At 39.6% G+C, this 15,644-nt stretch overlaps 1 protein-coding gene and 1 long non-coding RNA gene across 3 annotated transcripts in view; one reads left to right on the forward strand and one right to left on the reverse strand.

The window, feature by feature from the left end:
• LOC101923076 (A disintegrin and metalloproteinase with thrombospondin motifs 6) overlaps nt 1-4,620 on the forward strand; it is a 166,570-nt gene extending 161,950 nt beyond the window's left edge. For both annotated transcript variants that reach the window (XM_055792873.1, XM_055792874.1), the window contains one exon: nt 835-4,620. In XM_055792873.1, the coding sequence (XP_055648848.1) occupies nt 835-944 (110 nt within the window). In that variant the 3' untranslated portion in view covers nt 945-4,620. The remainder of the gene's footprint in view (nt 1-834) is intronic.
• LOC129783133 (uncharacterized) overlaps nt 1-15,644 on the reverse strand; it is a 51,172-nt gene that overhangs the window by 30,327 nt on the left and 5,201 nt on the right. The window lies entirely within an intron of this gene.

A 15,644-nucleotide genomic window follows, 5' to 3' on the forward strand; every position in this document is an offset into this window, starting at 1 on the left:
CCACTCCCCCGTGCTCTGCAAACATGCCCCATCATGTTAATTGTTGTCTAGACAAGCTCGAGCACATTCCCCTCAGCTAACTGATTGCCATGCATGGTCCTAGTTTCCAGCCCGCTCCTGCATAAACCTTCCTCTTCGTGGTTGAGCTCTTGTTCTCCTTTCCTGGAAGTGTTACCTGCCAGTATGACAAGGGTTGCTGAGGCAGTAAGCCCAGCATATAGGGAAAACACAAGTATGAATAAAAGCTCTTGCATGTCTATTACAGGCATAAAAATGGCTTTTCCTCTTGCACAACAGACAGCATGGATGTATGGAACCAAACCTAAAGTATAATCTACCATTCAGCCCAGTCATTTAACTCACAATGTTGGTGCCTTTATTTATAACACTTATTTTCTCCACCCCTGTTAGCTGCAATGCATATTCTATTTCAAGAATTCTTACAAATGCACGGGCATGGTACCAAATAGTGCAAATCCTGTTAGATTTTGGATAACCACTCATGGATGAATAAAATAACTCCTGCAAAAGGATATAAAAGTATTGTAAGAAAAATGACTCTTATTTCCTAGCTGTCTAAAGTGATCATTTATCCCAATAAATGATAATTCTGTCAAGACAAAGTGGGCATACTTCTAAATGTCTGGGAGAGAAGCCCTGCAAACATTTTTATGGATTTTTAAAATATATTGTGTGCACTAGGCTGGACTAGAAAGAGTAGTTACCAAGAGGGCAAGGTGGATGGATAGAGAAGCAGCATGCTAAATGTCAAATTTTCTTTGAACTTTAATTTTTATTTGTGATTTTTTCTCTTTTTTTGCCCTTAATTATTAGAGTGCAAAGATGTGAACAAAGTGGCATATTGCCCACTGGTGTTGAAGTTCAAGTTCTGCAGTCGAGCATACTTCAGACAGATGTGCTGCAAGACCTGCCAAGGACACTGACCCACAGAAAGCATGAGAATGTGCCTTGTTATTATTGTGGGAAAGTGTCCATCCAAGAGAGCCACACAGCAGAATGAAACTGACGTCCTTGCAAATGCATTACCCTGTGGAAAACGCAACCACTGGTCAGCCCCAGCTGACAGATTTTCAATATTATTTTAACTTCTGTGAAGTGGGATTTATTCATCCAAAGTGCTGGACACAGTATAAGGAGGGCATGCCAAATTGGAAAGATCCACACAGCACATAGAGAATAGCTTACTGTGGAACATTTGTGTTCTTTTGACTAAATCAAATAGTCTGTTTACCTCCATTGACCATTAAAATAATTTTTATTATGGACTTAGCAATGACACTGAATCCATTTCTAAATAAACTTTTTAAAATGTAGCTGTTATGACTTGGTCTACTATGGAAGTAAAGAATCATCAACAAATATTAAGTCATAGCTTAAAAATGTTAACTATTTTATCTCACAACACAGCACCACAATTTAAATCATAGAATGAGCTTGGAAATGTTATTTAAGGAGCAAAAATTAGAACATGTATTTTTCCCTCATTCCACCTAATTCCCTTTGGAGTAATTCATATTTCCTGAATACTGCTGTGAGCCATATATAAAGCTATGCTAAATAGAACAACCATGAGGGACTTAGTTTTAAGAGGTGCAACATTTATTGCAGTGATGCATGAAATACAAGTGTGCTATGAAGCGAAATGAAATCTGTGTTGCAGGTTTATAGCCATCTTACCATTGTAAAAGTTAGCTGAGATTTCCACTGAAAGGGAACATATTTCAGTATCATGGAGGAGGCAGACTCCAATAATGATGAAGACCATATTGCCAGCTCCTTCACTACTACCATACAGGTTACTTAGAATTTTCACTTTGACTCCAGCTCATTTTTGTTTACAACACCACCCACAAAGAAAATACAACTTTGTGGGCATCTAAATCTGGTTTACATGTTACTTTTGATTCTCCAACACCAAGGAGTTCCAGTGCAAAAGATAAGCCTACTGTGTAATAGCAACAATTCTTTGCAAAGCTGAAAGTTAAAATGGATTCCAGATGTTCTCTTCTTTGATACCATAGCAGAAGGGCATTTGTTTATGAGAAAGAATATGTAAATGTGCAGTTCAGGAGACAACATCTGAGTGGGCAAGGATTACAACCAAAGAATAAGAGACTTGTGGAGATATCTAGGTTCTGTTCAAATAGGAAGTCAAAAGTGTGCTTGAGCCAAGAGGCCTGTTGGGCTATCAGGAGAAAGGCACACTGAAAAGGAGTGGCTAGAATGAAGTCTGGCCACCTTCACGGCCAGGTACATATTTAAAGTTGGACCATATGTAAAGCTAGGGAAAGCTTTCAGTGTGAGACTGGAACAAACTCATGCCTCTAGATTAGTAGCTAGATGCCTTAACTATTTTGCTGCCATACTCCACTTATTTCATCTTACTGTATTTTTAATATTCACCAAATACTTTGCATTTTTAAACATTAAACCAAACTACGTAGGCAAGTTCCATTCAAGAATCTACCATAAAAAAGTTTAATGTCATGCTCCTCTTCCCATTCATTTTTCAGTAACAGACTCAACAAGGAGATAAAGAAAGTGGGTACTTGTTTATATTAATATATTGTACTTGAAAACTTGCAGTTTGCAGCAGGTACTTGATGAATGTGCTTTTGTGTCCAACTATGCCTCCTTTGTTGTAGTGCAATTAAAATTATGTGAACAATGTTCACATAATGTTACACACGTTACAAATTCTAACTCAAATAGCACTTTTTTAAAAAAGTACTCTTTGTAGTGAAAAATAATTTCAAAATATCATGAGATTGGAGTGTATTGGTGTATTTTACAAATAACAAGCCAAATGTGTTGCACACTATTTACTAATGTAAATTAACATGGAGCAATAGATATTGTTAACAGGACCCATACTATGAAATGCCCCCAACATATTGACAATCTGTCTGTGGGGTTTTGTGTAGCCCATGTGTTCATGACCATTGGATTTCTGTCATCTGCTACCTCTTGCCAGTATTTCCACTTCTATATGCCTGTGACCAGTGGAATTAATTTTCAGTTGGCTTGCATGTATTCACAAATGCTTATCTACTGCTCTCATCACCATATGAACAACTCCTGTTAAAACTGACACCAGTAGATAAAAAAAAACAATCTTTAGGAGCTGCACATATGGATTAAGAGCAGTGTGTAGTCCTTCTCTGTTAAGTGAATCAACTTTCTATATCCTTTTGACAAAACACCTTGGTGCTAGCATACCCTGGTTAGGTCAAAAAAACTATAAAAGGGAAAGGGGTTGCTATGGCATTCTCTAAGCAAGAGGCCTCTTTGTATCAGGTTCCGGTTTTCTCCAGGGCATGATTTTGTTTATCAGCTAACAAGAAAAGGGTTTTCTGTGTATTCAAAAGAAAACTTTTTTCTTTTTACCTCACTTAAGACATTAAAATTGTAAAGAGTATTTCCAAAAAAGCATTTTGCTCTTTTACTGGTGCTAAAACACTAGGGAGTCTGAAGTTTCCTCTGCAACATAACAGTACTGAGATTGGAATTTAAAGAACTCCCTGGAACAACGTTGAATTGTATTGTTAAAAGGAACAAAACACAGAATGTATGTGGATTTACAAACTAAGCAATGCTTCAGACTAAAACCAAAAAATGAAACCTAATTCAAAGAAAAATAATTGGTTTCCATGCCACAGTTCATTGCTGCTGCTACACTGTAGCCATCTATATAATCTAAGCTAAATAGTGTTATATTTTTAAATAGTGACAACAGAACTATTTGTATAGGCTATAAATATGACAAGCCTAGAATCAAATAGTAGAATACTAAATCCAGAAATCAGTCTGGTGCCAGTACTTCCACTGAGAAATACTATCAGCTGAAGATCAAAACAGAAAGAAAATTCTGCAGATTAACCCCTCAAGGTGTATACACCCAAAAATAGTCCATTTTGTTAGAAACTTTGTAATGGAATGAATGTCACATAGATATCTATTAATGCAGTCTGAAATCACCTTTGTATTATTGTGATTAGTTGCTTATTATTTTATACTTGTTATTAATGTGGTACACTGTTACTTTATTATTTTTTGCTTTTGTAAATTATATTCTAATTTATTGTCATGTTTCTTAACACTTCTTCTACATGCATTCTCCTGCTTGTAATGAAAACAAAAATATTCTAACACTTGATGTAGTGAAATTCCACACCAGGCACAGATTTCTGTTTAATATAGATAATTTAGTAAAATAAAACTGCAGCTTTTAAGAATGATACCCATAGTACAGTTGTCTATTCCCTGACTTACTGTTGCTAGAATTCTGTATGCTTAACATTTGCTTCATCAGATGCATCAAAATATATATAAGATGTTTTCTTTCAAGTAACATCTATGTTATGCCAGAATTCTGTCCTTGGCAGCAGCAATGTTTATCATATATAAGCAAAACAAAAAGGAAAAGTCAAGAATGTGATCATGTATATTATTAGATAGTATTTTAGCTTAAGCAGTAAATGTAGATCAAGAATTAAATTAATGGCAGCAAAATATCCTGTACTTCTTGGAATGATTTCATTAACAGCCAGTCAATAATAACAATAACAATAAAATGTCCTTCTTGTATTGAGCTTTTAAGATTTTATCTGAAGGTATAATGTTTTTAAATATAAAAACCAAAGTAATTTCAGAAGACTTGGTGCTTGGGTCACTGTTGCTGGGAGATGCTTCTTTTCTTACCTGATACAGTATAAATATCCTGTATTGAAACATCCGAACAAATCCTATGAAATATTTATTGTTTCTCTAGAATAACAGTTAAAATCTAGTTTAATGAAAATAAGCAATCTACTAATATGAGTAAGATGTTAAAAAAAGTACAGAGAACCTTAAATGTTTTGATAAGGCATTTAATAATTTTGGTTATTCTTTTTTCTTGTTTACTAATGAGGATTCAAAAATCAATAACCTGTTTTAAAGGTACTGATATTTCTGCCTGTGTTTTTTTGCCCTACAGATCAGAAGTTAAAAATAGAATAGTTTTAGTAAATTACATAGTCTGTTAGTGGTTTTCTCTGTCATTGAAATACTCTGTTGACTTTCCATTCATATATTCACAGTACAAATTATTACCAGAAAGCTGAACAGTCCTTGGTTATTTTGCTGACTTTTATTATTATTATTATTATTGTTGTTGTTATTATCATTATTACTACTACTACTACTATTACTACAACTACTACTAGGAACTAAGATCCAGGACTCTTCTGTGAACATTTACAGCAACAGACTTTGGGTGAGTCCTGTGAGCCTCATCTGGAGTCAGTCAGTCATCAATCTAAGAGTTTTAAAGCTATTACTAAGCTGAAGCTGTCATTCTGTGAGAAGTGATGCCTTATCTGGCCATCTTCCCTTCACCACAAAAAACGATTAGGTGGAAGGAATGGATCATTGCTTCTGTGTGGTCCCTCCAATCTTTGTCCTAGACAGAATGGTGTAAGAGCATTTGCATGCAGTAATCAGGATGGAATCCAAAACAGATTTATAAGGGCTGTCAGCCACATAACAAGGTTTGCTACAGCACTAACAACTTGGTAGCTTCCCAAGTATATTTGGCCCAGCTAAAGGGAGAGTTCATAACCAGTTTAGGAAACTGAGCCACTCAGAATGCAGTACAGTGTGCATTTAAGGATACTGCATCCCTTAAAATGGCATATCAACTAAGTACCACACTTCATTTATTTTCTATTTCTGCACAGGACTGACACGTTCATTGAGCTGGATAGGCTATGGGACACATAGTTTATTCTCATCAAAGGTCGTATAGCTGCCAGTCAGAAGATTATTGACATTTGACCTGGAAAGGATAAGTATGTATTTCTACATTAAGAGTGGGAAGATGCCATTTCTATAAACTGAAAGACCTGTTCAGAGAATCATAGAATGGTCTGGGTTGGAAAGGACCTTAAAGATCATCTAGTTCCACCCCCCCTGTCATGGGCAAGGACACCTTCCACCAGAACACCTAGTAAGATCACTAGATAAATATTCTTACATCTTTAGTAAACCTATTTTAGAATGAATTAATTGGATCACAGCTTGAGATAGAAAAGGAAGTGGTTTGGAAGCTAGAAGTGAAGGCACAGCCCGAGGGAGCTTCAGGCTTCCAGTTGCTGTGACCCCCCAGAGACATCAGATTTGGCCTTGCTGGTAAGGGATAAGCCATGGCTTTTGGAAACTCGATTTCTTCAATGCTAAGCACATCAAAATCACAGTGTACTTGTTTACTCTCCCCCCCCCCCCCGCCCCCCTTGACATCAAAGTCTTAATAACTGCTCAATCTTGCAATGTTTATAACATAACAAAGCTATCATTCATATTATTTAAAAATCCATCTCACAATATGATTTATCTTTTGTAATGAAGATAAGACTTCTGTGTAGGATTCAAGATATTACACCACACCACCCCCCTTGGAAATAGAGTGGTACTGAGCAACACTTTGTGTGCAAGTAAGTTGAGGTAATGGTTCTGCACATGTGGGAATGTCTTCCAGTTATATCTCTGGATATGGACCCTAGAGTTAACTGGAATTTCAGGAGACAAACTTAAGTTGAGGTGCATTTTAAGGTCTTATTGCCACATTTGTTCAGAGGTCAGCTATGCTTTATAAAGCAAATTATTTTACAGAAGTGCAATGCACTTAATATGGTCACTGACTTATAATATCTTTGAATACTGATAAGAGACAGGGTCAAAGCCTTGCACACACGATGTGTGTTTGAAGAGTTTGAAGTCTGTTTCCAGGATGCTCATTTCCATTCTTCACAATTCACACACTGGGGCAGGACTTCCCTCCATCATCATCTTCCCTCTGGTGACTGCTTCTCCTCTTATTGCTTTCACATGTCTGTGGAATCTCATATTCAATGTATAGTATTTCTGTATTTGACCTGATATTTTAATGTGAACGTTATTAAGAGTTTTCACATCTGTAACAACACTGTTGTATGTTAAAAATGCTAATTTTAGGCTGTTGATATAGATTAAAATCAGCCCAGTGGGCAAGTATTAGCTTGACACGTTTAGAGTGGGCAATAAGGAAGGGCTCATCGTTAGTTAGCAGATGTTTCACACTTGAACAAAAAGTTAGATAATGGATGGATGATGTGTATATAGATAAAACAAAGAACTCCAGTAGATAACAGAAACTAAACAACAAAGACTACTAATGTATGCAAAGATAAGCAGGAACTTTAGGTAACTGCCCAAGAAGAAACCAGTTTTGCAGCATTCCATACCAAAGGTGAAAAGTACATCTTGAAGAGGTGCCAGAGGGAGATTATGATAATGAATTCTCAGAAACCTTATGTATATGCATGACTTTATAATAAATACCTGGCTGCTAGGTGACACGGTGTGCAAGTTAGGAGGAGCGAACCCCCTTGCACCCAGCACCGCAATAAACATACCTGCTTTATAACTCTCCTCGAGTTGTAGAGTTCGATTCCACCCGTCAGTTTGGCGACCCAGATGGGACCTTCCCTGTCTGGCTGCGGGACCTGCTGAGGACTTGACTCCTCTGGGTGCCCCGAGATTTCTCAGGAGGACTCCCCTACTCACCCAAATCACCGCAGGGACAGACAAGGACCATCATCGGCAGACCAGGTATGTTGTAATTGGGTTGGGGATACCTGTAAGTCGTGAGGAGATGTCCTACGCATGGCAAAGAGCACTGGTGCTCACCCCTGGAAAGGCTGGGGATGGGAATTTGGGTGCTCTCCTCGCTGCGGTAGCGGGAAGGGGCCTCTCGAGGGGTAACTTAGGTTTTCTCCGGAGTGGTGTTTTGGCCATTTTGTCATCTGTTGTAAAATTCGGTACCGTGTATTATTTGAGACCTCTTGTTTATATTTGACGTTCTGGAATGGCATAACGGTGTTTTCAGTTTGGCATTTCCATTATGAAACAGTATTGTTATCTGAGTGATGAGTGAGTGAGACATGCAATTGCGCACAAAGCAAGTGTGGAGTCCGGATCTGCGGTTCTGTTATCCCACGAGGGAAACAGCTGGAGAGGGACAAAGTGAAAGAATAAGACTAGTGTGGGTGGTGACTGAGACACAGCAGAGCTGCGAAGCGAGGGCTGAAACCTGTAACTTGTAACTGTTTTTATTATTTACTGTATTGTATAAAGTTGAAATGGGAGGAGGGGGAATTTTAAAAAAAAGCCCCCTGGGGTGTATCCTAGCCCACTGGAAAGAAATAGGGGGCTTACCTGGAGGGTCCATGAGCAGAAAGACTCTTATAAAATATTGTAATCAATGGTGGCCTCTTTATAAGCTGGAAGATGGAGAAAAATGGCCTTTTAACAGAACCCTTAACTATAATACCATGTTACAACTAATCCTGTTCCTAAGGAGGGAAGGGAAATGGGACAAGGTAACATATGCCGATATATTTTTCACCCTCCGTAACCACCCTGAGTGACAAAGGAGTTGTGGTCTGATACTCCCTCAGGACCCTATGGCTTTGGAAAAAGAAAATAGAGAGGGGAAAGGAAAGTTAAAAAGGTGGTGTTCAGCATGTAGTATAGGACAAAGATGCACTAGGCTTGAAAGAATGCATAAACCAGAAGAGTTGCCAGAACTTTAGTGACCACCCATAACTAATCAGGAAAAGGACGAAGACGATTCTGGTGATCCCGCCCCCCATCCCCCCTCCCCCCATAGTCCAGTATCTTCCTGAGACTGGGGGAGAAAAGAGCAAATAGTAGTTCAGGCCCCTCTGAGGGAAGTGGTGGGGCCAGAGGGGGGCCCGATTTTGATAAAAGTCCCGTTTTCCTCCTTTGAACTGGAAACCTGGAAAAATGTAGCAAAAAGCTACCGGAGCAACTCTGTAGGGGTGACTAAGCATTTTAATTTTCTGATAAAGAAACATAATCCTGATTGGAGTGATGGTCAATTACTACTAGATCACATGATAGAAACTGAAAAACAGCTAATATTGAAAACGGCCCAGGATCTGGCTAGTGACCAACTTAAAAGTACCAGGGAGGACATAAAAGATCACTTTCCCTTACAAGACCCATACTGGGACCCTAATAGAGGGGCTCACCTGAAGCTGTTAAATACATACAGGGAATGGGTCATAAGAGGAATGGAACAGGCCATTCCAAAAACAATTAATCGGTCATCCCTATATGTTGTTCAACAAAGTCCAAAAGAAAAACTCCGTCAGAATTTTTGGATAAATTACAGGACACTATGAGATGACACACTCCACTAGACCTGGGGTCGGAAGTAGGAATACAGCAGTTGGTGTTTCTATTCATAGGACAATCAGCAAGTGACATTCAGAGAAAGTTGCAGAAGATGAAACCAGCAGAAAGTAGGAATTTGGAAAACTTACTAGATGAGGCATGGAGGGTATTTAGCAATAGAGAAGAGGAGGATCGAAGGAAAGATAAACTAACGTTGTTAATAGCATTACAGGAGAGTCAGTGACTTAGAAATACGGGACCTAGGAGACCATTGGGAAGGGGTTAGTGTGCATGGTATAAACATAAGAGACATTGGAAGAACAACTGCCCAGAAAGAAGGAGGGGCAGAAACAGAATACAGGCTCCTGTTGGGAAGGATTGATGGGAACCTGGGGAATCTACCCTAGCCAATCCACTGGTTATACTTAAGCTAGTGAAACAACAACAGGGAATAGACTTTTTGGTAGATACGGGAGCGACCTTTTTGGTTTTAAACCAAGTCTTAGTGCCTGTAGGTGATGACTTTGTAACAGGTAAGGGTGCTACTGGCCAGAGTGAAAAGGCATTCTTCTTAAAACCCATAAAATATAAATTAGTAAAACAGGTAGGGATACATAAATTTTTGTATATGCCTAACTCACCAAAACCTTTGTTGGGGCGAGATCTATTAGAACAATTGGAAGCGAGAATTACATTTGGGAATGGCAAAATGAACTGGAAGTAGGAAATGAACAGCTGATTGAAATCTTAAGTTTGGCCCTAATAAACAGGAAGTACCCCAGGAGATTAAGGATCAGGTTTATCCAGGAATATGGGCATTAGAAGTTCCTGGGAAAGCCAAAGCTGCACTCCCAATAATTGTTAAACTCAAAATGGGGGCACAACTGGTAGAAGTCAAGCAATATACTCTGAAATTGGAAGATGGAAAAGGAATTCAACCAATAATAGAATGGTTTGTTAAATTTGGGTTACTAGTTGAATGTAGGTCAGAATGCAATACTCCCATTTTACCTATTAAAAAGCCAAATGGAAGCTATCGAACCATACAAGATCTTAGGGCTATAAACAAAATAACGGAAGATTTATACCCAGTAGTGGCAAATCCATATAACTTACTAACCAAATTAGTACCAAAATTGGCTTGGTTTACTGTATCGGACCTAAAGGATGCATTTTTCTGTCTGCCTTTGAGCCCAGAAAGCCAATTATTATTCGCTTTCGAATGGGAAAAACAAGATACTGGAAGAAGGGTGCAACTCACTTGGACAGTGTAACCTCAAGGATTTAAAACCAGCCCTACTTTATTCAGGAGCCAACTGGCAAAGGACTTAGAGCAATGAAAATGCCCTCAAGGAGCTGGAGTGGTGTTACAATATGTAGATGATTTGTTAATAGCCACTGAAACAGAAGGAAAGTGTATACAATGGACAGTTAGTTTGTTGAATTTTCTTGGACTAAACGGCTATCGAGTCTCTCCACAGAAGGTTAACTTACCGTTAAGGGATACAAACTCACCGTTGGGCAACGCACCCTCAGAACTGCCCAGAAAGAACCCATCTGTCAAACTCCCTGGCCCCAAACAACTAAGGAACTTTGCATGTTCCTAGGTATGACGGGATGGTGTCACCTATCGATCTATAATTATGGACTACTGCATCATTCCTTAGCGGAATTTCTGGAGAGCCAGTGTCTCATGACTGCTTGGAAACCATTGAGGCTACATATTCCAGTCGACCAGACTTGAAGGAAGAACCCCTAGAAGATGCAGAGGACTCCTGGTATACTGATGGCAGTAGCTTCATGGGACAAGGAGTGTGAAAAGCAGGATATGTGGTAACTACCATTGACCAGGTAATAGAGTCTGGTTCACTGGCCCCGAACACCTCAGCACAAAAGGCAGAAATAATAGCCCTAAGATGAGCATTGGAACTAGCAAAAGGAAAGAAAATTAACATTTGGACTGATTCCAAGTATGTATTTAGAGTAGTTCATGCCCACGGAGTGATCTGGAAGGAAAGAGAACTACTGTCGACCCAGGGAAGGCAAATTAAACATGCCGAAAAAATTCTCAAACTCTTGGAAGCAATTAAACTACTGTAAAAAGTGGCAATCATGTACTGTAAGGCTCACCAAAAGGGAGAACCTAGGCAATTCGATGGCAGACAAAGAGGCCAAAAGGGCGGCAGAAGGTGGGGAAATACAGGTGCATTCTTTGGTCCCTGACGGTAAAATCCAACCCGACCTAGAACCTCAATATTCCAAGGAAGGCTCAAAATTTGATCATGGACTTGGGGGGAGTAGTGAGAGAAAATAAATGGGTATATACTCTGGAAGGAAAGTTAATAGTGCTGTTTGCATTATTATGGGCATTGATAATGGCAGAACACAGGAAGGCCCATTGGGGAGCAGAGGCTTTATATAAATACCTAAACCAATACATGGTTGCTCGAAACCTATATACTACTATTAACCAAGTAACACAACACTGTGACGTATGTTTGTGAAGTAACCCACAAACTAATTCAGGAATCCAATTAGGACAGACAGGAAAGGGAAATTATCCTGGACAACAATGGCAAATCGATTTTTCAGAATTGCCAAGAAAAGGGGGTTTTGGTGCTTATTAGTACTGACGGATACCTTCTCAGGATGGCCAGAAGCATTCCCCTGTAGAACAAACAGAGCGAGGGAAGTGACTAAAGCATTGTTGCAGGACATAATACCAAGATTCGGGGTTCCTGCGACAATATCCTCTGATAGAGCACCACACTTTGTTGCAAAAATAACACAGCAAGTAAGTAGACTTTTGGGAATTGACTGGCAGTTGCATACTCCATATTGACCTCAAGCAAGCAGCCAGGTAGAAAAGATGAATCACTTGATACAACTGCAAATAGTAAAACTAGGCCAAGAAGCTGGGCTAACCTGGCCTCAATCGCTACCCCTAGCCCTTTTGAGAATCAGAACAAAGCCTAGGGCAAAAGAGGGACTAAGCCCTTTTGAGATTTTATATGGGAGGCCATACATTGTACAAGCAGGAACCTCAACCCAAGTAGGAGAAGAGATCAAAATCAAGTATGTAATAGGGTTGCAGAAACAATTATGAGAAATAGAGAGATTGGTTCTAGGAACCAGAGACCGAGGTCTTGATGTGAGTTGAAGAATCAGTCAGCAATATACAAGCAAGCAGAGGTTATCTTTATTCGGTAGCGCTGGGTGCATGGGGGATCGCTCCAACAAAGTCATGCACACCGAGGGGACTTTTCAGTCCCCCCTTTATACAAGCTACTCATACCTATTCATTAACTTTCTGGGAAATCGTTTACATATATTTTTTCCACTTGCCCACTTGCTTGAGGCCTATAAGGAGTGTGTAATCTATCTATCTATTCCTAATACTGTACTCACTAGCTGTACTATTATAGCACAAAAGTGTGACCCTCTATCGGAAGAGATTGTTGCCGGAACTCCAAAACGGGATAATCTCATTTAACAATCCCTTCGTTACCTCTCTTGCTTTATTTGTTCGACAAGGAAAAGCTTCTGGCCAACCTGAAAAAGTATCAGTCATAACTAATAAATATCGGTACCCCCCTTTTCTTGGGAGTTCTGAAAAATCAACTTGCCACTGTTGTCCTGGATAATTTCCTCTACTAATGTTCCCTAGTTTTATTCTATTTGCTATATTTGGATTATTGCATAAACACACTTCGCATTGCTGAGTCACCTGTTTTATTACAGTATATAAGTTTTGCCCTATCAGTTTCTGATTTAGACTTTTATATAATGTATCAGCTCCCCAATGAGTCTTATTATGTTCTGTTAGGGCTGTGGCCCATATTAAATTGGATGGTACCACTGACATACGGAATTAAACTCTATAACTCGAAAGTTATAAAGTAGGTATGTTTATTGTGCACAGATCCACGGGGGATCCTGTTGTGACGGAGGATCCTGTTGCGACGGAGGGAAGACAGTCACTCAATATGAGTGATCAGCAGACTTCGTTTATTGTCTCTTACAGTCACCTTTTATGCCTTGTTATAATTAGCTCATACATATTGCAAAAGTTAAGCTCATTATTGGTTAGTTGCCTAAATACCAAGCCCGCCCCTTGTTTCTCTTCTGTAGTTATCTGTTCCCACCTGCAACATTCTTTTCCCACCAAAATCTTCCTGTTATTGTGTAACAAGGACAGCCAAAGACAGTATATTTTTGCTTTACTTCAGATAAGCTGAGAGCGATGTGCATTTTTGTCCAGCCAGCTGGACTATGTCTATGTGACCCTTTTCAGCTAGCCAGTTATCCACAGGATCCCTCCTCCACAAGCGTGCATGCCCGAAGTGATGAACCATCTCACATTTATACAATAAAACAAATGAATATTCAATTAACACCTATACATATTTGTTACCTAAACCCCCTTACTCTCGCTTGGTATGTTAATTAGCTTATCAGTCCTTTGCCTGGAATGTGGTGGTCTTGCAGGTTTGTAAGTGATTCATGTTCTTGTGACCATCTGATCTTCTCCAGCAAGAAGATTTAGCACTCCCTCCCTCTAGATAACATTGGGATGTCTCTCATCCTTTTCTCATCCTTTTTATAAATAGCCCCTTTGTTAGAGGATGAAGGGTAGGTGTCTCCTCAAAGCTGTGTGACTATGTGACCAGACACCACACCCATGACCAGTCACCATACCCACATTCCTTGAGCAGACATATACAATCACAATCGATGTCCATTGTCCCCATTTCACACTCTTTCTCCATATCACCACTATACGGCCATCTGCCAAATAACCCCACTTATTTAATTTTATTTTACTATTCATGTCCTGAATTAGCTTTAGGTCTTCTTTAGAATAGTTTGGCTCCTGATCTGTACTTACAGTTTGGATTTTACCGTCTGTATTAAGGGTAATTCCTCCTTTGTCGCTGCCTTGTCTCCTCTACCAGTTTAGCACGACCCAGCTCTTCTTCTCTTACCTGCTGTACATGTTCCCTGTTCCTTCTATCACCTTTTCTACATCACGATTACCTAGTAACAATCAACTCGAACCTTTATCTAGTCCTATTTGATCATCCTGATAAGTCTTTCACAACCAACCTTCAAGCATCTACATTTCCCCATCAAAAATTCACCTTTACTCTCCTCAGACCCGCTGCCTGCCCTAGAGGGGCCGTTACCCGTCCTGTTGTACTGCAAATGCTGCAGCAATTGGGGTAACATTTTCAGGTCCTTCTGCTCAATTGTCAGCAACAGCAACCCCCTCCTCCTCACCATCAGAAGGATTGGGGCAGGAGATGCTCTTCTTGCTCTGCAGGTTACACAAGCCTGCCTCTGCAACAGCACTTCTGTTTTAACTCTTTCTTACCCTGAATGCAAATCTGCTCCTTGTTGCTTTAAGTCTGTGTTCTTGCATATCAGCCTTTGCAGGCAAACATAAAACACCCTGCCATGAGTCCAGCAGGACTCAGCCGCACCTTCGAGGGGGTACGGGGGTTTGTACAAACTCACCCCAATACTTTAACACTTTCACAAGGTCTTTTATTCTCCACCACCCACCCACCCCCGCCCCCCCCACCCCACCCCCCACCCCTGCTTCAGATCTTACATACATTAGTGCAACTTTTTATCTTACGTGTTTCATTCTGGTTGCTCCACAGAAGGAACCACAACCTGAGCTTTTTAACACAAAAATTTCAACAAGAACATCTTTCTAGTTTAGGTCTCAGGTTTTCCCTATCCTTTTCTAGAGCCATAATCAAAGATCAGGTGGTGTTAATCCCACACTCCTTATGTCACACAAACATATCTGCACACATTACTTCATCCCACTTTTGTTCTCTATGAAGAAACAGCATAAGGTGTAAAATTGTGCTGTAATATAAGACTTCCTTTGAGTGGCCATCTTTCACCATCACCTAATGTATACAAAGGCCACCAATTCTGACAATATTTTAAAAATGTCTTTTTGTTCAAATTTCCACTGGGAATTCCACCAAATTCTTTCCAGTGCTTCAAAATACATCCCAGGGGTGTTTTGGTATTTATTTCTTGGCTCGATCTGCCCCCCATCTTCCTAATAAGTCTGGTGTTTGTCTACAATGTATTAGTTATTACTGGAGGTAGCATACTTATCTCAGAACATACACCACAGTTCAAGACCTCTAATTAGCCTTATTTCTTGGTCTCATTTTTTATTATTATTATTGCGAGCAGATAATATATCTTAGACACTTGCCACCCTTTGCTCGAGTATACAGACAGCACCTACGACACTAAGGGCAGAGGCTAATTCGTGCTTTTTCCAAATGATGTTAGTTCTAATGTTTTGTCCACAGTCTCCCGCTCTAATTTCTAATTATGCATTCCAACACTTCATAAATTGATTTTTCAATCAC

Source organism: Falco peregrinus, chromosome W, assembly GCF_023634155.1.
Source record: "Falco peregrinus isolate bFalPer1 chromosome W, bFalPer1.pri, whole genome shotgun sequence".
In the NCBI taxonomy this organism is placed as follows: Eukaryota; Metazoa; Chordata; class Aves; order Falconiformes; family Falconidae; genus Falco; species Falco peregrinus.